At 40.9% G+C, this 24,793-nt stretch overlaps 1 protein-coding gene across 8 annotated transcripts in view; it reads right to left on the reverse strand.

Annotated features, from left to right (window-relative positions):
• Positions 1-24,793, reverse strand: part of PAG1 (phosphoprotein membrane anchor with glycosphingolipid microdomains 1) — a 264,608-nt gene that overhangs the window by 4,146 nt on the left and 235,669 nt on the right. For 7 of the 8 annotated variants that reach the window (XM_056522227.1, XM_056522222.1, XM_056522220.1 and 4 more), the window contains 5 exons: positions 19,586-19,786; positions 9,814-9,871; positions 5,522-5,618; positions 4,140-4,711; positions 2,593-2,652 (listed from right to left, as the gene is read on the reverse strand). In XM_056522227.1, coding sequence (XP_056378202.1) covers positions 2,593-2,652; positions 4,140-4,711; positions 5,522-5,618; positions 9,814-9,871; positions 19,586-19,728 — 930 coding nt within the window. In that variant the 5' untranslated portion in view covers positions 19,729-19,786. Of the gene's footprint in view, positions 1-2,592; positions 2,653-4,139; positions 4,712-5,521; positions 5,619-9,813; positions 9,872-19,585; positions 19,787-23,970; positions 24,098-24,793 lie in introns of those variants that run through there. The other variant, XM_056522228.1, reaches the window with a different exon arrangement.

The following is a 24,793-nucleotide window of genomic DNA, read 5'->3' on the forward strand; positions in this document are numbered from 1 at the left end:
TTCCCTTGTTTAAACTATAAGAGAAGAATATTAAATCTCCAACCTTCAAGTCTAATAACTGGACTTGTGGATTCCAAGTGTGGTGTCGCTGGAGGTATTGAAAGGGTATCCTGGGGTTAAGGGCATGTTTAGCTTTTCCCATCCATCAAAACCTTGAAGTTTGACTGTTTTTTGGACCGGACTTTCATATTTAAATGGGTTATCCCCTTAGGGGCATGTATGGAGAAACAGTATTTAAAATACTCTCCGATCTTATGTTTAAAGGGGTTATCCAGCAGGAGTTTTTTTTTTTTTTTAACAAATTTACCAGCTCAACATTGCACTCCTCGTCCCCACAGAAATTGTGAGATCCCGGTCTGAGTATCATACTTCCCCTCAGTCACTTACTGGCCACAGAGATGTTCTGCCTCACCAGTAAGTGACTGAAGAGGACGAGGAGTGCAATGTTGAGCGGGTAAATTTGTAATCTACCCACAAGACCACCTGGCGGCTCTCTGGCAAACCAGCCTTTCATATATTGAATTGTCATTCTTTTTATTCCAATTTTTGTACAATGTTATGGGGGCTACCATCTTGCCTGAGCTGTTTATAACAGCATTTAGTGATATGCTTTACAGAAGGACCAATAGAGCACAATAGACAGAAGATGTCCCATTCAGACAAATTAAATAAGCTACTGAGCATTTTCTGTGAACTTTTCAGATGTCATTCTACAGGGAAGTGGGAGGCTGATTTCTGCTGTGAATGGCAGTAGATCCAATGTTATCTCTCTACTGGTGTCATTGTACTCCAGTAAAGGCATTACTGGGAAATGATCCGTACAGAACAGGAAGTCTCAGCTTAGCTTGTGGCGTAGTGGCCGGAATGGAAACTGTAAGATTTCAGGATAATTTTAAAACATAGATAGAACAATACTTAAGTAGAAAAAACATCACCAGCAATTGTTTAAAAATATGGTTAACATAAAAACTTGATCTAAACAATGGGACATTTTTTGTATGACACGGTCCCTTTAAAAACTCTGCTTCAAAGCAAGGCTGGCACTGAGCCGAAATAGGAAAAAGTGGCAGAGCAGCATGGCTCATATCTGCCAGATTCTTTAATGTATAAAAGGTACTTTAAGAATCTGTTTAATCAGCTTTAGGTTATACAAGTCATGAAATTTGTTAAACGAAATTTCCATCTAAATTGCCCTTTACATCCATAATGAAAGGCCCTTTTCCATAAATTTATCATTGTCTAGTCTTGACCTGGTCCATGGTGCAATTCTCTGAATTATTTATTAGTCTGAGCTGAACTTCTGCATGTCTGGCCGGGGGCTTTGTATCCTTTATCCGTCAAGTCTATATACTTGTATTGTTCATGAAACAATCATTCTGTGCTGTGCCAATCCTCTGTTATTCCTCCTGGAAATTTATGAATAATTTGACAACGGAGTGTTACTAGATGTCCCTAAACAGTCTGACATTGTCCAATTACTTCTGACAGTTCAAGACTGTAGGGAGACACCCCTATGACAAGGACGTAGGAAAAGAGGTAAAAAGAAAACAGGGGGCGCTCCCTTAGTTTACGTATACTGACTTGGTGTGACCCTCCACCACACCTAAGTGATATACTCACCAGATCTGGTGGAAAGCCTTAATCCCAGGGTTCCTGGGACCAATGCCTGCAGTGGACTGGTGGGGGTATGGCTTTAGTAGGTAATGGCTGCTGCACTCTGACCGGGAATGGACCCTTGCGCAAGGGCCAGTTTGAGCAACACGTGAAAAATGTAGACAATACGGTCTTAGAGGCGCAGCGCACAAACGTGGTCACAAATGGGAGGACTCGAGCCAGCACAGGACAATAAATATTTTTATTTGAAACAATGGACGACGCGTTTCGGCACACAGTGTGTGCCTTCCTCAGGTCCAAACATACAGTGCAAATTAAGGGGTGGATCAGATGCAAGATTGCACTTATGGGGTTCCTGTGTTGAGCAGTGCTGGTGTGGGTCTGCCCGAAATGCGTCGTCCATTGTTTCAAATAAAAATATTTATTGTCCTGTGCTGGCTAGAGTCCTCCCATTTGTGACCACGTTTTTGCGCAGTGCCTCTAAGACCGTATTTTCTCCATTTTTCACGTGTCCCTATGACAAGGGGAATAGTAAGACCCTGTTGTCAAAGTATTCATACATTTCTAGGAAGAATAACAAAGGAACCGTTTAACATAGAACTGTAAGAAAATATGCTTTAGCGTTATTTTTTCATTAAGGAATACATATATTTACTAAAACAGCCAGGACAGGAGAGCCCATGGGTCCTCTTAAATGGTTCCGATTAAAAGTTCTTCCCAGACATAATAGGAGATAACCATCTTGTGGGGGGTCAATGTGCTGAGACCGCTGTCATCTCATGTACAGGGGACAACCCCTTTATTTTTGCAAAAGCAGAGTAAAAATCTCTTTTCCAGTAAAAAAATGTTTTCCACCGGAGAACCCCTTTAATCCTAAAATGTATCCCGTATCCACAGGATATGGGATAACTAGCTGATTTGGAAAAGGGACAAAAGTATACAGAATGCATTTCATCTGGGCCCTATCTTTATACATACATCATCCTCAGTCAGGCAGGGGTCTTCTTCCCGAGATTTGTAGGATATGCAACTCTGCCTCTAAAAGAAAAGCGAAAGAAAAGAAAGAAAAAAAAAATCAATACTCTGTGAAGCCAAGTTTATTCTTTGTTGAATCCTCCAGGGTTATTATCTGAGGATTCGGGAACAAAGATCTTCCTTTAAAGCCTAATAGAGAGGTTAATATGTAAACCGGACTGTCAATGAACACAGACGGCACATACTTCTAAGGAGAGCCTTGAAAACCATCTCATTATAATATGTAAGGAAGTATTGGCCATCTATGACCAAAATATGGTTCTACAGATTTATTACTACCACAATAAAAGCAAAAAGCTCTAAAAAGTTCCTTTATTTCACCTGTGTTGTATGTAAGGTCATTGAACAAACGGCATAGGGCATAATACAAACGGCATCATTTACTTGATTTTACATCACAAAAACCCACAATTTCCATAAGTACCTGGCCATCTATTGTATACACCCTATTCAGCTTATATAAGGTCAAAGGGCCAGCAAATTTTCTATCTAATTTACATACCTACTAAGGATGTTGGGGCAGAAAAAAACTCAAAACAAAACACAAAAAGTATTGCACTACATAGATGTGGTCAGATGTATTTTAATTTCTTAAAGTAGTTATCCAGAATTAGAATAAACATGGATGCTTTCTTCCAGAAGCAGCGCCACTCTTGTCCTCAGGGATGTGTCGTATTGAAGCTCAGTTTTATTTAAAGGAATAGAGCCAAGTTTTAATACCGCACAAAACTTGAGGACAGGTGAGGTGCTTGGAAGAAAGCGGATATGTTTTCCTTATCCTGGATATCCCCTTCAAGGCCATGTTGGAATTGTCAGGTTTTCAAGTTCTATATGTGTATTATGAACTATTTATTAGGACATATCAGAAAAAACCTCTGCAATATGTAATGTAAATATCACTAAACTGAAGCCATGTCATTACTTACATGTTTCCTCACAGTTATCCAAAGGATTTAAAAATGTATAAGATTTTTTTGTTATATTACATAATTATGTAAAAATATGTAAAAATAAATAAATAAATATATATATCAATTTTTCCCACCTCCTTGTATTACAGTCATTTTTATACAGGGGATATAAATTTGTATATAGCAGATATATAGCAGGTATCCAGTAGATGTAGTGATTGAATGGTGGGGGTAAAGCTAGAAGCTGTGATTTGGGCTAACATGGTTTTTAATTTCTCATTTGTTTTGTATTCATCTTTTTGTTCATCAATTTTACACATTGTGCCCCCCATTCCCCCTCCTATATAGTTACAAAAAGATAAAGGGGTGGGCATTGAAACCAAAATATCTTTTGTTAATTCCCCCTGTTACAGTAGAAATGCAGCCCCCTAACACTCACTACAAAGCGCACATGGATTGGTTTAGACTCAGCAGCTCCCCAGCCCTTGCAGTACAGCTTATGTGCAGCTGCATGCTCTGCAAGGATGTTCATAAATGTCCTTACAGGGATATGTGGCTCCCATACTAAGAACTAAGTACCTTGTCATCTGTGCTTGCTCCTCCCTCTGGCTCCTGGTTTTTCTCCTCTGTTTCTTTACCCTGGACATTCTCATTCTCATCCAATAGTTTTTTAGGAAGAGGTGGGGGAATGTCATCATCTTGATAAGTCGGGGTACTTGCTGCACTGTGAGTGTTGATACTTTGCCTGCTCTTTCTATTATGGTCCACAGAGGCGTATTCAACAACCGCCTCCATCTTACACTCTGCATTCGCTAGATGCTGCATGTTCATGGTCAGACTCTTTTCTTCTGCGCTGGCCGACGAGCTTATATCCTTTAGTTCTTTTACAGTCTCATAAAGAGAGTCCTCGATGATGTTGTCATGGGAAGAACTGTCTTTCAGTACCTCATATGGCCCTTCATTATACAGAGGAACGTCGTCTTCCAGACTTGCAGATTCTAAACTATTATCTGGAGGGATCTGAGGCAACTCCCGGGTCTGGGGGCACCTCATCGACTTTCCAGTGAAGTCCTGAGGATCACACAGGTCAGGAAGAGAGCTCTGCACGTCTTCATACGTGGGAACACAGGTGGCAGCACTGTCTTCGGAGACTGTAAGTAACCGAAAACTGCATTAAGCCAAACAGTGACAAAAACATTGAGAGACATTGACAATTGATCTATACGAACACAGTATGAAAACAAACAAAAAAATATTTTATAATGCTTAATATCTCCTGTGGTGGCCCTGTAGGGAAACTGAACACTTACTGAAGATTGACCAAAGACTTTCTATGGAGCCCATCTTCAGCAGCGGAGAGACAGCAGGAAAAGCAGTTCTCAGCTTCACCCTGGAATAAACAGGGGTCCCAGCACCCAGAATCCCACCACTGAAAACTTTTGACCTGTGTCTATGAAATTTAAAAAACTTGTCTGAAATCACAGGTACACATTAAAAAGAGCAAACCACTGAAACAGAGTCCACAGAGTTAACTTCTTAAGTTCAGGGCAATGGAATTCTCTTGATCTTACTTGTATTTTCTATATGTCAAAACCATGCACACGCCAAAGGCCGGCACAGTATAAAGGTCAGTGCAGAAAGGTGCCTTTACCACTTTTATATATTCTATTATGTTGTATTGTTTATTTCAATTATAATAATTACAATTTCCTGTATAATTATTATATAATAATTCATGACTGAAGCTAACCAAAGTCGAGATACAATTGCTTCTACAGAACTATGGATTGTAAGCTCTTGGGAACAGGGCCCTCACTCCTCTTTGAATAGCCGGTATGTAATTCTGTAATGTCTGATCTTTGTAAATTTACCCTCAGAATTGTAAAGTGCTGTGCAATATGTTGGCACTATATAAATAATAATAACAACAATTCACTATAGGTGAATATCAATGTACTTACCATCCCCAGTGCTGACAGCTCCATTGCGGTAACTGCTGGCTGGTGCCTCGGTTCCCAGGCTGGTCACAGAGTGACTGTGCGTCTCCTTGTCAGAAGGCTATAAATAAAACCAAAATATGACAATCTATATACAGTGTGTAACACAATACAATCAGCGTCAGGCTACAATACTAAAATACTATTATGCCAGTGTTTTCCAACCAGGGTGTCTACAACTGCCAGCATGCCAAGACAGCCTTTAGCTGCCCGGGCATGCTGGGAGGTGTAATTTGGTAACAGCTTGCGGTACCTTGGTTGGAAAACACTGCACTGTGCAATAAGACATACAGTACTGTAGCACTACATGTCAAGTTTAACAAGAAAATGGCAAGCACCAATGTAACTTAAAGGGGTATTCTGGAGATTTGTTTTCCTATTTAACAGTGCTCTGGTTGCACTTAAATAGTAAAAAACCATATACTTACCCTCTCACTTCCCTGCTGTTCCAGACAACTCTGTGTCAGACCCCTGTTGTCCTTACTTGTGTATGTTTTGCACAAGGACCTTCCTGCTCAGTCAATCAGTGAGTGCAGCAGTGTCTTGCCATTTAGCTGAGCTGAAGAGGACACAAGGAAGTGCAGCATGGATGGGGACAGACACACAGATGGCCGGAGCGGTGGGGCAGCTAAAGGGGTAAGTGCATATATATTTTTTTATATAATATATTGAAATTGTTCAAGAAAATCAAGTATTTCTCACAGAAAAGGATTGCAGTAACACATGTTTTGCTATACACATGTTTATTCCCTTTGTGTGTATTGGAGTTAAACCAAAAAAAGGGAGAAAAAAAGCAAATTGGACATAATGTCACCAAACTCCAAAAATGGGCTGGACAAAATTATTGGCACCCTTTCAATATTGTGGAAAAAGAAGATCGTTTCAAGCATGTGATGCTCCTTTTAACTCACCTGGGGCAAGTAACAGGTGTGGGCAATATAAAAATCCCACCTGAAAACAGATAAAAAGGAGAGAAGTTCACTTGGTCTTTGCATTGTGTCTGCCACACTAAGCATGGACACCAGAGAGAGGAGAAGAGAACTGTCAGAGGACTTGAGAACCAAAATTGTGGAAACATATCAACAATCTCAAGGTAACAAGTCCATTTCCAGAGATCTAGATTTGCCTTTGTCCACAGTGCACAACATTATAAAGAAGTTAGCAACCCATGGCACTGTAGCTAATCTTCCTGGGCGTGGATGGAAGAGAAAAATTGATGAAAGGTGTCAACGCAGGATAGTCCGGATGGTGGATAAGCAGCCCCAAACAAGTTCCAAAGATATTCAAGCTGTCATGCAGGCTCAGGGAGCATCAGTGTCAGCGTGAACTATCCGTCGACATTTAAATGAAATGAAACGCTATGGCAGGAGACCCAGGAGGACCCCACTGCTGACACAGAGACATAAAAAAGCAAGACTACATTTTGCAGACAGATGAGACCAAGATAGAGCTTTTTGGTAAAGCACATCATTCTACTGTTTACCGAAAACAGAATGAGGCCAACAAAGAAAAGAACACAGTACCTACAGTGAAATATGGTGGAGGTTCAATGATGTTTTGGGGTTGTTTTGCTGCCTCTGGCACTGGGTGCCCTGAATGTGTGCAAGGCATCATGAAATATGAGGAGTACGAATGGATTTTGGGTCGCACTGACCAGCCCAGTGTAAGAAAGCTGGGTCTGCGTTGAGGATCTTGGGTCTTCCCGCAGCACCCAGAAAAGGATGGCAACAAAGTGCTGGAGAATTCTGGAGTGGCAGCAATGAGTCCAGATCTAAATCCCATTGAACACCTGTGGAGAGATCTTAAAATTGCTGTTGGGAAAAGGCGCCTTTCAATAAGAGAGACCTGGAGCAGTTTGCAAAGAAAGAGTGGTCCAACATTCCGGCTGAGAGGTGCAAGAAGTTTATTGATGGTTGTAGGAAGCGAGTGCTTTCAGTTATTTTTTCCAAAAGATGTGCCAGCCAATATTAAGTTAAGGGTGCCAATAATTTTGTCCAGCCCATTTTTGGAGTTTGATGTGACATTATGTCCAATTTGCTTTTTTTCCTCCCTTCCAACCTAATGTGGGGGAACTACAACCTAATGTGGGGGAAACTATGCTGACAACCTAGTGTGGGGGAAACTATACTGCCAACCTAATGTGGGGAAACTATACTGCCAACCTAATGTGGGGAAACTATACTGCCAACCTAATGTGGGGAAACTATGCTGACACCCTAATGTGGGGGGAACTACGCTGACAACCTAATGTGGGGGGAACTACGCTGACAACCTAATGTGGGGGGGAACAATGGCGCATGTGCGAGATCTGAGAGGCAGAGAAGGAGGTACGGTAATAGGATACAAGGGCAGGCCACACGGGTGAAAGAGGCATGTACCGCTCTGATAGTCTTGGAGACAGGGAGGGCTGGGCAGGCAGGAAAAGCTGACCAATCCAAACAGGTTTTGTGTACAACAACCAGCCAATCGCTGGTAAGGTACCGTACATTGTGGTAGAGGGGTAGTCTTATACGGCGAGTATATCCCAAACTCTATATTTTAACTGTATAAGTTGGGGGGTTGTCTTATACCAGTTGTTTTATACCCCGGAAAAAACGGTATATAATTTCTATTAAATAGAAAACTAAATTCTCAAAAATACCCCTATCCGGATGAAGGTCAGCATGCCGAAACGCGCGTTGGAGTGGCTGCATCCCGGTCCCTGCATTATTCCTATGACCACATTGGCCTTTTGAGGGTATCATTTTATTACTATTGTTTCATTATGCACTTTACTTTTGGTGTCTGATATGAATGCCAGCATGTAGCACCTTATGTACACTGTATTGGATTATCTCTACCTTTTTTGTGTGGATTGGTGCCCATGCCTATGTACTTGATTTACCATAATGTTATGTGTTCTACCCCTTGATTTACATCCCTGATGCAGGGTATCCAGTATTGCTACATATTTTTGATGTATCTTTTCTCTATATGTGTGTTTGGTTTTAATGTATACCAATAAATTTCATGTTTTTATATCTTTATAAATGACTCTAATTGCTTCTGCTTTTTTGGTTCATATTTATATTCGGAGTCTAGCAGTATTTGTGGGCATTACTTATTAAGGGGGTGTTACGGTAGTTCTTTTTGCACTACACACTATTATTCCTTGTTTGTTGTCTGTTTTTCTGTATGCTTATAATACAAAACCGGCATAGTCAATAGGAAGGATAATAGAAATAAAAATAATTTGTCTGCAATACAGTCTATACACCTTTCCCATATTGGCCCTGATCAGAAAGTCAACACTTTATTTATATATATATATATATATATATATATATATATATATATATATATATTATTATTTTTTGCATTTCTGTCATGTCGAGATATTTACTAAGGGTTTTCCTATTGTTTTGGCTGAAATTGCTGCAGTTACTTTGCACATAGCTGACAAACTTTAAAGGGGTACTCCCATGGAAAACTTTTTTTTTTTAAATCAACTGGTGCCAGAAACAGATTTGTAAATCACTTCTATTAAAAAATCTTAATCCTTCCAGTACTTTTTAGGGGCTGTATACTAAAGAGAAATCCAAAAAAGAAATGCATTTCCTCTGATGACATGACCACAGTGCTCTCTGCTGACCTCTGCTGTCCATTTCAGGAACTGTCCAGAGCAGGAGAAAATCCCCATAGCAAACATATGCTGCTCTGGACAGTTCCTAAAATGGACAGCAGAGGTCAGCAGAGAGCACTGTGGTCATGTCATCAGAGGAAATGCATTTCTTTTTTTGGATTTCTCTTTAGTATACAGCCCCTAAAAAGTACTGGAAGGATTAAGATTTTTTAATAGAAGTAATTTACAAATCTTTTTAACTTTCTGGCACCAGTTGATTTAAAAAATAAATAAATAAATAAATAAATAAATTAAAAAAAAGTTTTCCACGGGAGTACCCCTTTAATGTGGTTGGAGGAAAACCAACCAGACACACCAGCCAAGGAGTAGACCAGTGTTTCCCAAGCAGGGTGTCTCCAGCTGTGGCTAAACTACCACTACCAGCATGCCCGGACAGCCTTTGGCTGTCCGGGCATGCTGGGAGTTGGAGTTTGGCCACAGCTGGAGGCACCCTGCTTGGGAAACGCTGGAGTGGACATAGTAAATCTGACAGAATACAAAAGAAAACCCCTAAATCATAGGAATGTTATAAAAACTAAATAATCTTCGTAAATCTGGGCCATTGTGTCCCTAAAATCACTATTCTCTGACTTACTGCATTCATGAGGTTTTCATGGTCACCATTTTGATGATGATGATTCTTCTTCTTCCCTCTTTGGAATACAAAAAATAGGAGACATAATAAACAACAAATATTAAAATATAATTCTGGATATGCAAACTTTACAAAAACCTACAGTGTAGGGTGCAGTGAAAATCTCCCATGTCCTTTATCACGACTGTCATAAATCAAACAAAGGGACCGTATAATTGAATGATTGGATTATGTGGTGGGCTGGCAGCCAAAACATCTGTCCTTAATGCTGGTACTGTATTTGTAGGAATATATAGAGCATTATGTGAAGGTTAGTTTCTTTATATAAATTACATGGAAATCTTTCACAATTTCATCAGGGTTCATTAATATGGCTGCTTATGAATATTCATTAGGGGTTCTGCACCAACAAAATCCCCTTAGACCAGAGAAAGATATTACATTATGTATGCTTTGCCTGAATACATTCCTACCACATAGCCTCGCTCTAAAAATAGTCAAAATCCGAATTCCTAACTTAAAGGGGAACTCCGGTGAAAAACTTTTTTTTTTTTAAATCAACTGTTGCCAGAAAATTAAACAGATTTGTAAATTACTTCTATTAAAAATCCTTCCTGTACTTATTAGCTGCTGAATTCCACAGTGGAAAACTACAGAGAGGCCGGACGAAGTGCTTTTGCACTAAATCAACCGGTTAATCGCCTCCTGAGCTTCCCACACAGATCTCCACCTCATGAATATGATTTGAGCCTCGCAGCAGTCAGCGCATGAACGGTGAGTTACCGGACTTATTCCTTTTTTTTTACATACACACAAAATTATTTTCCGTTTGAAACACAGTGCTCTCTGCTGACATCTCTGTCCATTTTAGGAACTGTCCAGAGTAAAAGGAAATCCCCATAGCAAACATATTCTGTTCTGGACAGTTCCTAAAATGGACAGAGATGTCAGCAGAGAGCACTGTGCTCATGGTGTCAGCAGAGAGCTCTGTGTTTCAAAAAGAAAATAATTTCTGCTGTAGTATTCAGCAGCTAATAAGTACAGGAAGGAATAAGATTTTTTTAATATAAGTTATTTACAAATCTGTTTTACTTTCTGGCACCAGTTGATTTAAAAAAAAAAAAAAAAAGGTTTTCACCAGAGTACCCATTTTAAGCCCCTTTGACACTACAGGTATCATCCTGTAAAAAAACCTCCGTTATTACTCCCGGCAAAAAGTCCTGAAAATGTCCTTCAAAAAATCCCATTCATGTCAATTGGATTTTTTTTAACATTCTTTTGCATCAGGCATGTCAGTTTTTTGTCGATTATTTTTGCCGACACAAAAGACAGTGCGTGCACTAATTTTTGGTCCGGCAAAAAAAAAAAAAAAAAATGGTGAAAAAAACGGACGTTAAAATTTTACATTGAAGTCTATGGGAACCGGATGTTCAAAAAAAACATCCATTATCATCAGTTATTGTCAGGTTTTTTTAACATCCAGTTTTTGCACTGAGCATGCTCATTACAGCTTTACAAAAAGGGTTAAAAACCTGATTTAAAAAAAACGGATGTAACTGGTTATAAGGGATGATTACGGATGATAACGGATGAAAAACATCAGGTTTTTTAAGAAAAAATCCATTAAAAATAATGGATGATGGTCATCAGTTATCATCCGTTATTACCAGTTTTTTAATCCAGTCTTTTTTTCATCCGTTACTGTAAAATAACGGAAGTAAAAAAGCAGGATGATACCTGTAGTGTGAAATGGGCCCTAAAGACCATTAAAAGTCAGAATTGAGAATATAGTCTTGAACACACAGCCATAATGCCTGAGCTGAGTAATGTCTTAAAGGGGTACTCTCGTGGAAAACTTTTTTTTTTACTCAACTGATGCCAGAAAGTTAAACAGATTTGTAAATTTCTTCTATTAAAAAAAATCTTAATCCTTCCATTAGTTATTAGCTGCTGAATACTACAGTGGAAATTATTTTCTTTTTGGAACACAGAGCTCTCTGGTGACATCATGACCACAGTGCTCTCTGCTGACACCTCTGTCCATTTTAAGAACTGTCCAGAATAGGAGAAAATCCCCATAGAAAACATATGCTGCTCTGGACAGTTCCTAAAATGGACAGAGATGTCAGCAGAGAGCACTGTGTTCCAAAAAGAAAATAATTTCCTCTGTATTATTCAGCAGCTAATAAGTACTGGAAGGCTTAAGATTTTTTAATAGAAGTAATTTACAAATCTGTTTAACTTTCTGGCAAAAGTTTTTCACCGGAGTACCCATTTAATACTAATTTAGGGTTTTGTTTTCTTGAATGAAGGAGCTCCATATCCCCAGCACAGCTGGAAGTGAGACAATTCTGTCTTCAGACACCACTAGAGGAGGCATCAGAGCTCACTGCATACAGTTTATACATTAAATTCAATAATAACAACTCTATATTGAGTAAGCTCACAAGCTCCCTCTAGAGGTGACAACATTTTTTATCTTTTAGCCTTATGCAGGGGTTTGGCGCAGTGTATATCCTTCTACTAAAATATATATGGGAATTAATCAACATTGAATATTGGACAAAACCATGTGGTGTTCAAAGTGATTTTTGTTTGTTAAAACAGGGTATGCCATATGCATGGTCTCAGACTGTTACTCCAGCAAAGTTCAAGTGAATTGGGGTGAGCTGCAGTACCAGACCAAGCCTATGGTCAATCATGGCTTTCTGAAAAACAAGTAATTACTAATTTAATTAAAGAGGTTGTCCAGGAAGCAGAAACAATCCTAACACTTCTGCACTCATCTGCGATGGTATACTGTTATAAGATGGGAGGGGGCGGGTCCGATCATCACACACGAGTGAAACCACGCCCACACGCTATGTCCAAAAGATGCAAGATGTCGTCCCAACATCATGCAGTTATTGGACATGGCATGTGGGCGTTGTTTCCTTCTCACACGATGATCAGGACAAGCACTGGCCCCCTCCCATCTTGGAATAGTATACTTCTGAGACAACCAGGAGCGGAAGTGGAGTTTCGGGGGACATTAGAGGTAGGGCCATTACTGCTTCTAGGTCAACCCCTTTCATGATTAACATGACAAGAGAAAGGGAATGAAAGTGAGGAGTCAAAATGGAAACTCTTTGGACAGAATTAGCAGCAGCAGTGGGTTGTCATGTTTGTTTGCTTTTGGGTTTGTTATTTTTTTTTTTACTTCATATTCAAGGTCAGAAAAGCTACACAACTAATTGCAAATACTGGTAAAAAGTAATGTGGTTTTTCAAATGTATTTTCTTTTCCTGACTTTCAAAATGCAACAATGCAAAAAAAAAAAACAACCTATCCTAAAAAGTGTTTTTCGATCTCATTAAAGCGTACCCGTCAGATCCAACAAAAATACATTAATGCATCACTCAGTACCTAATCCTGACCATGTACATCTAATTTTTATGTGTCTAGCACCTTTATTTATTTTATTACTCTTTTATTTAGCTCACTAGTCTGAATTCCTCTCAAAGGAAGGGGGCGTGACCTCACTGTGCAGGTCTCCGCCCCCTCCCTCAGTATGATGTCTGCTCACATCTCCCCTAGCATTAGCAAAACTACAACTCCCAGCTTGTCCTCACTGACAGTAGCGGGACACAAGCTGACAGTGGGAGGATTTTTCCTCCAGCCCTGAGCCCTGCACACACAGCTGTCAATCAAGGAAGTGTGTCCATGACATAGGTGATGACGCATGGACACAGCAGGACTAGTATGTGTCCAAGCAGGCAGGGGGGGGGGCAGTTGTTTGGCTTTTTCAGCATGAAATACTGAAAATGTTCTAATGAAAGCAATTGCAAAACCTATTGGTTATACATGGTTTACAACATATCAAAAGTTTTTGTATATGACAGTGCCAATTTAAGTTATTCCCCTATCCTCAGGATCGATGGGGACCACTGCTGATCCTAAAAACGGGAACAAATTGTCCCTGGAATGACCAACACTCCATTCCTTCTCTAAGGGCAAAACTCTGGTGCAATTTGTGCCAAAAACTGTCCTATATGACTTTCAGCACATGTGTGTGAGACACTTTTCCTCCTCGCTTGGAAAAGAGGTAGGGCTTTTGGCTTATTAGGAAGTGGGCTTCACTTTGGTGAAAAGGGGGCAGTGTTCAGATGTGCCAAATTCTGCCACGCATTTTAAGCATAACAATAAAGCAAACAATAGATGGTCTAGACCTAGAGTAGACAGTTTAAAGGGGTACTCGACTGGAAAACATTTTTTTTTAAATCAACTGGTGCCAGAATGTTAAACAGATTTGTACATTACTTCTATTAAAAAATCTTAATCCTTCCATTACTTATCAGCTGTTGTTATGATCCACAGGAAGTTCTTTTCTTTTTGAATTTCCTTTCCAGTCTGACCACAGTGCTCTCTGCTGACACCTCTGTCCATTTTAGGAACTGTCCAGAGTAGGAGCAAATCCTCATAGAAAACCTATCCTACTCTGGACAGTTCCTAAAATGGACAGAGGTGTCAGCAGAGAGCACTGTGGTCAGACTGGAAAGGAAATTCAAAAAGAAAAGAACTTCCTGTGGATCATAACAGCAGCTGATAAGTAATGGAAGGATTAAGATTTTTTTTTATGGAAGTAATTTACATATTTGTTTAACTTTCTGGCACCAGTTGATTTAAAAAATTTTTTTTCCCAGTGCAGTACCCCTTTTAAAGGGCATCTGCCATGTACAAAACACTTGCTGAGCTGCCCACACATTGCAGTAGGGCTTGAGAAGTATAATCCAGGCATACCTTTGCTCTGACCTAAGGGTGCTTTATATCCATATAAACAGCTTTGGGGCCTGGGGTCCACTATGCTTCAGGGCCTGGGGTCCACTATGCTTCAGGGCCTGGGGTCCACTATGCTTCAGGGCCTGGGGTCCACTATGCTTCAGGGCCTGGGGTCCACTTTGCTTCAGGGCCTGGGGTCCACTATGCTTCAGGGCCTGGGGTCCACTATGCTTCAGGGCCTGGGGTCCACTATGCTTCAGGGCCTGGGGTCCACTATGCTTCAGGGCCTGGGGTCCACTATGCTTCAGGGCCTGGGGTCCACTATGCTTCAGGGCCTGGGGTCCACTATGCTTCAGGGCCTGGGGTCCACTTTGCTTCAGGGCTGCCTCTCCCTGCTTCTGTTATGCACTTGACACGTCATCCTTCTCTTGATTGACACACGAGCTTGTCTGCCTGCATCAGCCCTATGTAATTGTCCCAGCGCATGCGCCATCAATGTGTATGATGGTGCAAGTGTCAGAACCCCTCTGAATTACTGCACATTGTAAGATCTAGAGACAGAGCTCGCTCACTCCCTGACTTTACTAACAGCTCTTTTTTCATAGTTAATAGAGAATGTGCGGGACAAATAAAAATGGTTCGCTGTGTGAAGAGTAGACATGACATGAGTGGAGAGAGGCGGTGCAGCCCCGAAACATAGTGGACCCTGGACGCCTTACAAAAACTTTTTTTCTTTTTTTAATACATTTTTTTTATCGATACAAAGAACCCTAAAGTCAGAGGAAAGAGATGCCTGGATTTTACCTGTTATGCGCAAATGCAGTGTTTCCCAACCAGGATGCCTCCAGCTGTTGCAAACTACAACTCCCAGCATGCCCGGACAGCCTTCGACTGTCCGGGCATGCTGGGAGTTGTAATTTTGCAACAGCTGAAGGCACCCCGGTTGGGAAACACTGTCCTAATGCAATGTGTGGCCAGCAGCAGCATGTGTTTTGCACATGACAGTTGTAATTAAAGGGGTATACTAAAAAAGAAGAAGGTTGCAGTAGCACTCTTGGTCAAAAAATGGAGACTCTTAGCGCACTTTTTGATCAAAACGCGTCTCCCCCATCCACCACGTGGAGGTGGCCTCATTTCGGATGGGACCCTAACACACATTCTGAGCCTAACACTCATAACACTCACCTCTGCTGGGCATATAGCCTCTCACTGGCTGACATGCTGGATTCATTATCAATTTGAAATACCTCCTGTGCCATTCCCTCTAGGTCGCACAAAAAAAAAAGAAAAACAGCCAGCACAACTACCTAATACACGGGTGCATGCTGCTGTGACAAATACAGAGTATACCGCTTGGTGGATGTGGGGGGGGTACACGTTTTGATCAAAAAGTGCGCTAAGAGCCTCCATTTTTTGACCAAGTGTGCTGCTGCAACCTTCTTTTTTTGTATACCCTGTATTTGTCACAGCAGCGTGCACCCGTGTATTAGGTAGTTGTGCTGGCTATTTTTCTTTTCAATTAAAGGGGTATTACAGGAAAAAACTTTTTTTTTTTATATCAACTGGCTCCAGAAAGTTAAACAGATTTGTAAATGACTTCTATTAAAAAAATCTTAATCCTTTCAATAATTATCAGCTGCTGAAGTTGAGTTTTTGTTTTCTGTCTGGCAACAGTGCTCTCTGCTGACATCTCTGCTTGTCTCGGGAACTCCACAGAGTAGAAGAGGTTTGAGATGGGGATTTGCTTCTTAACTGGACAGTTCCCGAGACACGTGTAACCAGAGATCACTTAGAACAACTTAACTTCAGCAGCTCATTAGTACTGAAAGGATTAAGATTTTTTAATAGAAGTAATTTACAAATCTGTTTAACTTTCTGGAGCCAGTTGATATATATAAAAAAAGTTTTTTCCTGGATAACCCCTTTAAAAACGTGTTCAAACAGCCTGAGACACTGGGATAAATAGGGCGCATTTGTAGGCTGTCTAGGCTAAATTTGCACCGTGTAAGAATAAGACAGTTTTTACTCATCTCCATCAACGTCTTTAAATGGTCACTCTCATTAAAACGAATTTTTGCTATAGCACTCCTTATGGTAAATATTTCTAATATACTTTGTTTAAAAAAATTAAGTTTTCTATATTTTATTTGTGCTTCAAAAAGCTCAAGAGCACATTTTCCCCCAACTCATACACAGACTTTGGACCGAAGCCCAAACACAAGAAGTGCAACCTGGAGTGCTGAGGGGGGTGTGTCCAGCCTCATCCAATCATAGCTCCTCTCACACTTAACTGCCGTATGCTGTTGGCTGGACCCCCCCCCCTCAGCACTCCAGGCTGCACTTCCTGTGTTTGGGCTTAGGTCCAAAGTCTGTTTATGAGATGGGGGAAAATGTGCTCTTGAGCTTTTTTTTTTAAGCACAAAGAAAACTTAATTTTTTTTAAAACAAAGTATATTAGAAATATTTTTTATTTACCATAAGGAGTGTAATAGCAAAAATTTGTTTTAATGAGAGTGACCATTTAAAAATCTACTATTTTGGGATTCTGTTGGATTTTGAAAATCTGCAGCATTTCCGCAACATAAATTGACATAATACAGATCTCAAATCCACATATCTAAGCCTTCTGCATGGACTTTGATGCTACTGTAAATGTTGCATATTTTCTACATATAACATAAAGTCATGGCTGTAAATGTTGGCATCCCCCAAATTTTACCAGAAAATGAAGTATTCCTCAAAGAAAAGGATTGCAGTAACACATGTTTTGCTATACACATGTTTATTCTCTTTGTGTGTATTGGAACTAAACCAAAAAAAGGAGGAAAAAAAGCAAATTGGACATAATGTCACACCAAACTCCAAAAATGGGCTGGACAAAATTATTGGCACCCTATCAAAATTGTGGAAAAATAAGATTGTTTCAAGCATGTGATGCTCCTTTAAACTCACCTGGGGCAAGTAACAGGTGTAAGCAATATAAAAATCAAACCTGAAAGCAGATAAAAAAGGAGATAAGTTCACTTTTGCATTGTGTGTCTGTGTGTGCCACACTAAGCATGGACAACATAAAGAGGAGAAGAAAACTGTCTGTGAGGACTTGAGAACCCAAATTGTGGAAAAATATCAAGAATCTCAAGGTTAGAATTCCATCTCCAGAGATCTAGATTGGCCTTTGTCCACAGTGCGCAACATTATCAAGAAAGTTGCAACCCATGGCACTGTAGCTAATCTCCCTGGGTGTGGACGGAAGAGAAAAATTGATGAAAGGTGTCAACGCAGGATAGTCCGGATGGTGGATAAGCAGCCCCAAACAAGTTCCAAAGATATTGAAGCTGTCCTGCAGGCTCAGGGAGCATCTGTGTCAGCGCCAACTATCCGTCGACATTTAAATGAAATGAAACGCTATGGCAGGAGACCCAGGAGGACCCCACTGCTGACACAGAGACATAAAAAAGCAAGACTACATTTTGCCAAAATGAACTTGAGTAAGCCAAAATCCTTCTGGGAAAACGTGTTGTGGACAGATAAGACCAAGATAGAGCTTTTTGGAAAAGCACATCATTCTACTGTTTACCGAAAACAGAAAGAGGCCTACAAGGAAAAGAACACAGTACCTACAGTGAAATATGGTGGAGGTTCAATGATGTTTTGGGTTGTTTTGCTGCCTCTGGCACTGGGTGAAATCTGAGGATTACCAACGGATTTTGGGTCGCACTATACAGCCGAATGTCATAAAGCTGGGTTTGCATCCGAGATCTTCGGTCTTCCAGCAGGAGAATGACCCCAAAAATAAAAAAAGCACCCAGAAATGGATGCCAACAACGCGCTGGAGAGTTCTGAAGTGGCAGCAATGAGTCCAGATCTAAATCCCATTGAACACCTGTGGAGAGATCTTAAAATTGCTGTTGGGAAAAGGCGCCTTCCAATAAGAGAGACCTGGAGCAGTTTGCAAAGGAAGAGTGGTCCAACATTCCGGCTGAGAGGTGTAAGAAGCTTATTGATGGTTATAGGAAGCGAGTGATTTCAGTTATACTTTCCAAAGGGTGTTCAACCAAATATTAAGTTAAGGGTGCCAATAATATTGTCCAGCCCATTTTTGGAGTTTGGTGTGACATTATGTCCAATTTGCTTTTTTTCCTCCCTTTTTTGGTTTAGTTCCAATACACACAAAGGGAATAAACATGTGTATAGCAAAACATGTGTTACTGCAATCCTTTTCTGTGAGAAATGCTTCATTTTCTAGAAATATTTCAGGGGGGCCAACATTTACGGTCATGACTGTTTATGTGCGGAGAATCTGCAGTGAGTCTGCTAGGTGTGGTTTTGATAGAAAAACAAGGGCCGACATTTAGCATTGTCTTTAGACAGTTTTTGTGTCTAGAAAAGGCGCAAAAAAGGCGCAAACAGGGTTTTCTTGCGCCTTTTGGTTTACACATTTCTGCTGATTTTGAGTTGTGATCCACTGATTTTGGCAATACACATGATATGGAAGGGTTTAATGAACTGCGCCTTTTTGTGAAAAGGTGAAAAGCCACTGAAAAGTCTCTAAAACTACACCAGCCCAGACTAAGCTTAGCTTTTTGGTGTATGTGAAGAGAGAAATTTCAGAAAATGTGACCTGCTCTGTGACCATTTTATAAATGTGGTGCTCCTACACATTACCAGCACACAAAAAAAGTGTAGAAAAATACTCCATGTACACTACAATGATAAATGCCGGCCATCGTCTCTCAGCTTTCCTCCATTCTTGGAGTGCACAGATCTGCACCAGGCCAGGTGCGTGCTGCTTATGCTGAGGAAACGTAAAAACTATGCATTAAAACGCGCTATGAAACACTACATCGTCAAGCCCCATATCTTGTGTTTCTGATGCGTTTCATGCACATTCTTGTTATCCTTGACAATGTGTGTGCATGTGTGGGAAACGTGTCAGAAACAAGCAATGGTGATGTAGGGTTAGGTGTGGTTGTGCCCTTATGGCAAAGTACCCTAGAAGCCTGAATGATCTCACCTGTCACAGCTGGAGCAGAGGAAGATGAGGACAGTGATGACCAGTAAGGTAGATACAACGGCCACCCCACCATATGAGATGAGGAGCACTTGTTCACTGCTGAGCGCCCAGCTCCCAGCTATTCTCTGTAAGATCGGGGCCATGGTCAGCGGCAGAGGTCCTGTTCACACCGAGGCTTCATTGGTATCACTGGAGTCTCTGCTGCAAAAGAAGAAGCACAGGACATTGAAACCTCTGAACATATTCTCTTCACCCAATACATCTATTGTCAGTACACTATTAGGCACAGGCCATATTCTCTGTTTATAATTCTTACTAAAAGCAGAGTAAATCCCTGCATTTTGCTTAAAGGGGTACTCTGGTGGAAAACATTTTGTTAAATCAACTGGTGCCAAAAAGTTAAAACAGATTTGTAAATGACTTCTATTAAAAAATCTTTACCCTTCCAGTACTTTTTAGCAGCTGTATGCTACAGAGGAAATTCTTTTCTTTTTGAATTTCTTTTTTGTCTTGTCCACAGTGCTCTCTGCTGACACCTGAAGCCTGTATCAGGAACTGTCCAGAGCAGGGGAAAATCCCCATTGCAAACCTATGCTGCTCAGGACAGTTCCTGACACGGACAGAGGTGTCAGCAAAGAGCACTGTGGACAAGACAAAAAATAAATTAAAAAAGAAAAGAATTTCCTCTGTAGCATACAGCTGCTAATAAGTACTGGAAGGGTAAAGATTTCTTAATAGAAGTCATTTACAAATCTGTTTAACTTTCTGGAACCAGTTGATTTAAAAAGCGATTTTTCACCGGAGTACCCCTTTAAGAAGAACATAGATCGTTGAAAATCTTCAAAAGATCCATATTCTCATCAGGTGGCAAAATGACAGAATGAAAGGGGATTTATTCTACGTTATCACCGCTGGCTCATCGATATAGCATTGGCTCATATACTAGTCATATACAGAGTGCAATATGTTGGTGATTTATAAAGATAAAATCTATAAAGAATCCCCAAAATATCCACACTATGGCCGTCATTTATCATTGTAGGTGTAAGTGAAGCATTATTCTACACCTTTTTGTGTGTGCTGGTAATGTGTAGGAGCGCCAAATTTAATAATTTAATAAATGGTCACAGAACATTTGATACATTTTGTGCAGGTCACATTTTCAGAATTTCTCTCTTCACATACACCAAAAAGCTAAGCTAAGTCTGGCCTGGTGTAGTTTTAGAGACTTTTCAGAGGCTTTGCACCTTTTTTGTGCCTTTTCACAAAAAGGCGCAGTTGATAAAACCCTTCCATATCATGTGTATTGCCAAAATCAGTGGATTGGAACAAAAAATCAGCAGAAATGTGTAAACCAAAAGGCGCAAAAAAGGTGCAAATAAACCCTGCTTGAGCCTTTTTTGCGCCTTTTCTATAAACATAGTCTTAGGGTGCAGGCACACCAAGTTTTTACAATACAGTTCCCGTATCAGGTTTTTGATGAAAAATGAATTGTTCAAAACCGGACTAAACTATATCAAAACGTGTGTACAAATTTCAACCCATATTAAAAAAAAACGTATACGGTTTGAAAAATGATGTCCGGTTGCATCCGTTTTTTAAGAAAACGTAACTTTTCACTCCATTTTGAATAAAGTTTCACTTGTTTGATTGAAATTCCAAGAAAAAAACTGTGCAAAGTCAAAAACCGTATGGTGAAAACCAGATGGAGCCGTACACACATACGGTTCTGTACAGTTCCCATTGACTCCCATTTAAAAAAAAAAAATACATACGGTTTAATACGTTTTTTTTTCCACCCGGACCAAAAAACGTGGTAGACTACGGTTTTGGGTACGGGTAAAAAAAACTGACAAAACTGTATAAGACGCAAAATGGACTAAACCGGATGATGCGTTTGACATACGGTTTACAATGTTAAATCAATGCATACGGTTTTCTATATGGTTCCGTACGGTTTTTAACTTGAAACCGTATACGGGAACTGTATAGCAAAAACGTGGTGTGCATGCAGCCTAATGACAATGATAAATGTCGGCCTATATCCTTACACATATTCTTTAAGATCTTGCATTGAAATTTTTTTTATATTGACTTCTTTAGCTGGTATAATACATGTGGCCACAAGGTGGCAGCACTGCTCTGTTTCCTGTTAGGTGTTTCCTAACCAGAGCTCCTCCAGCTGTTGCAAAACTACAACTCTCAGCATGCCCGGACAGCTTTGGCTGTCCGGGCATGCTGGGAGTTGTAGTTTAGCAACAACTGGGAAACACTGCATTAGATATTAATTGGTGATAGTGGATGAGCCTGACAGTCAGGATCTAGTCCTTTTTGCTTAAAAAAAAAAAACTAAAAACATGGCATTTTATTTTGTGCTTCACGTTTCTTTCATGCACTTTTTGTGGCATTTTTCTGAAATGGTTTGTTTTTAGCACACATGTTTTTCAGTTGAGTTGTTTCTGAAGCAAAATGCCATCCAAAAATAGAAAAATGTCTGTAGAGGACAGGAGCTTCTTCAGGTACAGTACCCACAGCGTCCTAAAAAAGTAACACGGAGCCGCCCTTACCTGGTGTCCAAAGGAGCAGCTAACCCTGGCACAGGTAAAGAATAGTACAGAACATGTAGTACCTCCCTGTACTGTAGGGGGCACTACCAAAACCTCACATATGAGGAAAGAAGGGCATTGCGTAACTTGGAAAAAGATGCCTCCCTGGTCATCAAACCATCCGATAAGGGTGGGAACATAGTGGTGATGACCAGGGAGACATATCGAAAGATGTGCCTGGAGATACTTGATAACCGGGATTGTTATAAATTACTTGTTAATGATCCAACCAGAATCTATAGTGAGGAGCTAACAGAGATCCTCACGAGAGCTAAGCACAACAAGTTGTTGGATGAAAAGGAACTCTTGTATCTAAAACCTAATTCTCCAAAAGTGGCAACTTTTTATAGCATACCCAAGATTCACAAGGGTCTCACACCTCTACGTGGGCGCCCGATAGTGTCGGGAATCGATAATTTAACCCAAGGCCCTAGTCAATATATTGATAGTGTTTTGAGACCCTTTGTGTACGCACTGCCATCGTATGTACGCGATACCACGGATGTCCTGAGCCAGCTGGAGGGCCTCCACGTGGAAGAAGGTAGCTTTTTGGCGTCCCTTGACGTGGAGGCCCTCTATTCGTCCATACCCCATCAGCAGGGGCGTGAGGCAGTCCAAGCACTAGAGGTGTACACTTTGAGAAACACAATGCTTTTGTGATGGAACTTTTACAGTTTGTTTTGATGAAAAACTATTTTCTCTTCGAGGGTAAGTCCTTTCACCAGCAGCGAGGTACAGCGATGGGGAGCCCCTGCGCCCCCAGTTACGCTAACCTGTACCGGCTGGTGGGAGGACCAAGTGGTGTTCACAGAGACTATGTCGCCATTTGTCTGCCATATTAATTTATGGCTACGGTTTATTGACGACATCTTCCTGATCTGGTCCTCCACCCAACAATATTTTGAAGAGTTCGTGTCGACCTTAAACGTCAATAACCTGGGTTTAAAATTCACTTACTCCATAAGCCCCTATAATCTGGTGTTCCTGGACCTCAACATCTCCATCAACACGGATAATAGCATTTCAACAACGCTACATATAAAGGATACAGCGACGAACACTCTACTACAATGGGGTAGCTGTCCCCCACCGGCATTGAAGAGAGGGATACCGGTGGGACAGTACCTAAGAGTACATCGAAACTGTTCCACAATGGAAGAATTTAAAATCAAAGGGAGAGAATTGAGAAGCAGATTGAGGGATCGAGGGTATCCAAATAGGATTCTAAAACAGGCTTATGCCAGGGCACTTAGGAGTAATCGTGAACATCTCTTGGTCGCATAAAAAGACAATGAGGTAAATGAAGAAACCCCGGAGTCACCCAGAATAGTGGGGACATATGATGAAAAGTCACAGGAGATTAGACAAATCATCTCAAACAACTGGAAAATTCTTAAATCAGATGCCATCTTGGGAGAAATACTTAATGAGAAGCCCCAAATCCCCTAGCGTAGGGGAAAAAACTTAAAGGACCATCTGACAAGTAGTTATTTCCCCCCTATTATACGCCCTGTAACCTGGATAAGCAGTAAAACGATAGGCACATACCCCTGTTCATACTGTTCAATCTGCAGGTACATCAAAGCAGGTAAAACGTTTCGTAGTGAAGTGTCGGGACGGGAATTCACGAAGCGACATTTCGCTAACTGCAGTACAGTTGGGGTGGTATATCTTCTCACGTGCTCCTGCTCCAAAAACTAGGTAGATAAAACCATCAGAACATTAAGGAAAAGGATACAGGAGCACGTGGGGGATATTGTGAATGGGAGAGATACTCACTTCAGAGAACATCATAGCCAGTGCAGTAAAGATCTCCTGGTGCAAGTGATAGAAGAAGTGAAACAGTCACCAAGGGGAGGAAGTTGGGACAAATTAATTCTGCAGAGAGAAGCAGAGTGGACTTTCCTCTAAGCAAAATAATACAACCCGTCCACCTAAATAGTGTGGGATGGAGCTAGCGTGCAAACTGTATTTCATCTTGTAAACAGTTGTAACTATATGCTCTATGTAGGAGTTTGGATCATATTGGGGGAGATTTATCAAAACCTGTGTGCAGAGGAAGAGTGGTGCAGTTGCCCATAGCAACCAATCAGATTGCTTCTTTCATTTTCCACAGGCCTCTAAAGAGGCCTGTGGAAAATGAAAGAAGCAATCTGATTGGTTGCTATGGGCAACTGCACCACTCTTCCTCTGCACAGGTTTTGATAAATCTCCCCAATTGTGCTTTATGGTAGAATATATCCTATTTCCAAATGATGCTGTGAACAAGCGGTGGTAAGCCATAAATGCCCGTCATTGGCAGGATGTAGTACTTACCCTTCTTCGCGTATTCGTGGAAATGACAGCGCGGACGAAAACGAGGCCTGACACGCACGCCACTAGGTTGCTTGGTAGACGGCACTGTAAGCGAGGCTTGCAGTGCACGCTTGTAAACGTGAATCCCGAACAGCCAATCCTCCTGCATCTACGGCCCCGGCACGTACACTATTGGTGCCGGGACCGGATGCATGAGGGCTTATGCAGAATTATAAAACTACATCCCTTTCCCTTATCCCCTTACACCCTTCCCTTCAATCCCCTGGTTGGACTTGATGGACGTATG

Source organism: Hyla sarda, chromosome 5 (assembly GCF_029499605.1).
Source record: "Hyla sarda isolate aHylSar1 chromosome 5, aHylSar1.hap1, whole genome shotgun sequence".
NCBI lineage: Eukaryota > Metazoa > Chordata > Amphibia > Anura > Hylidae > Hyla > Hyla sarda.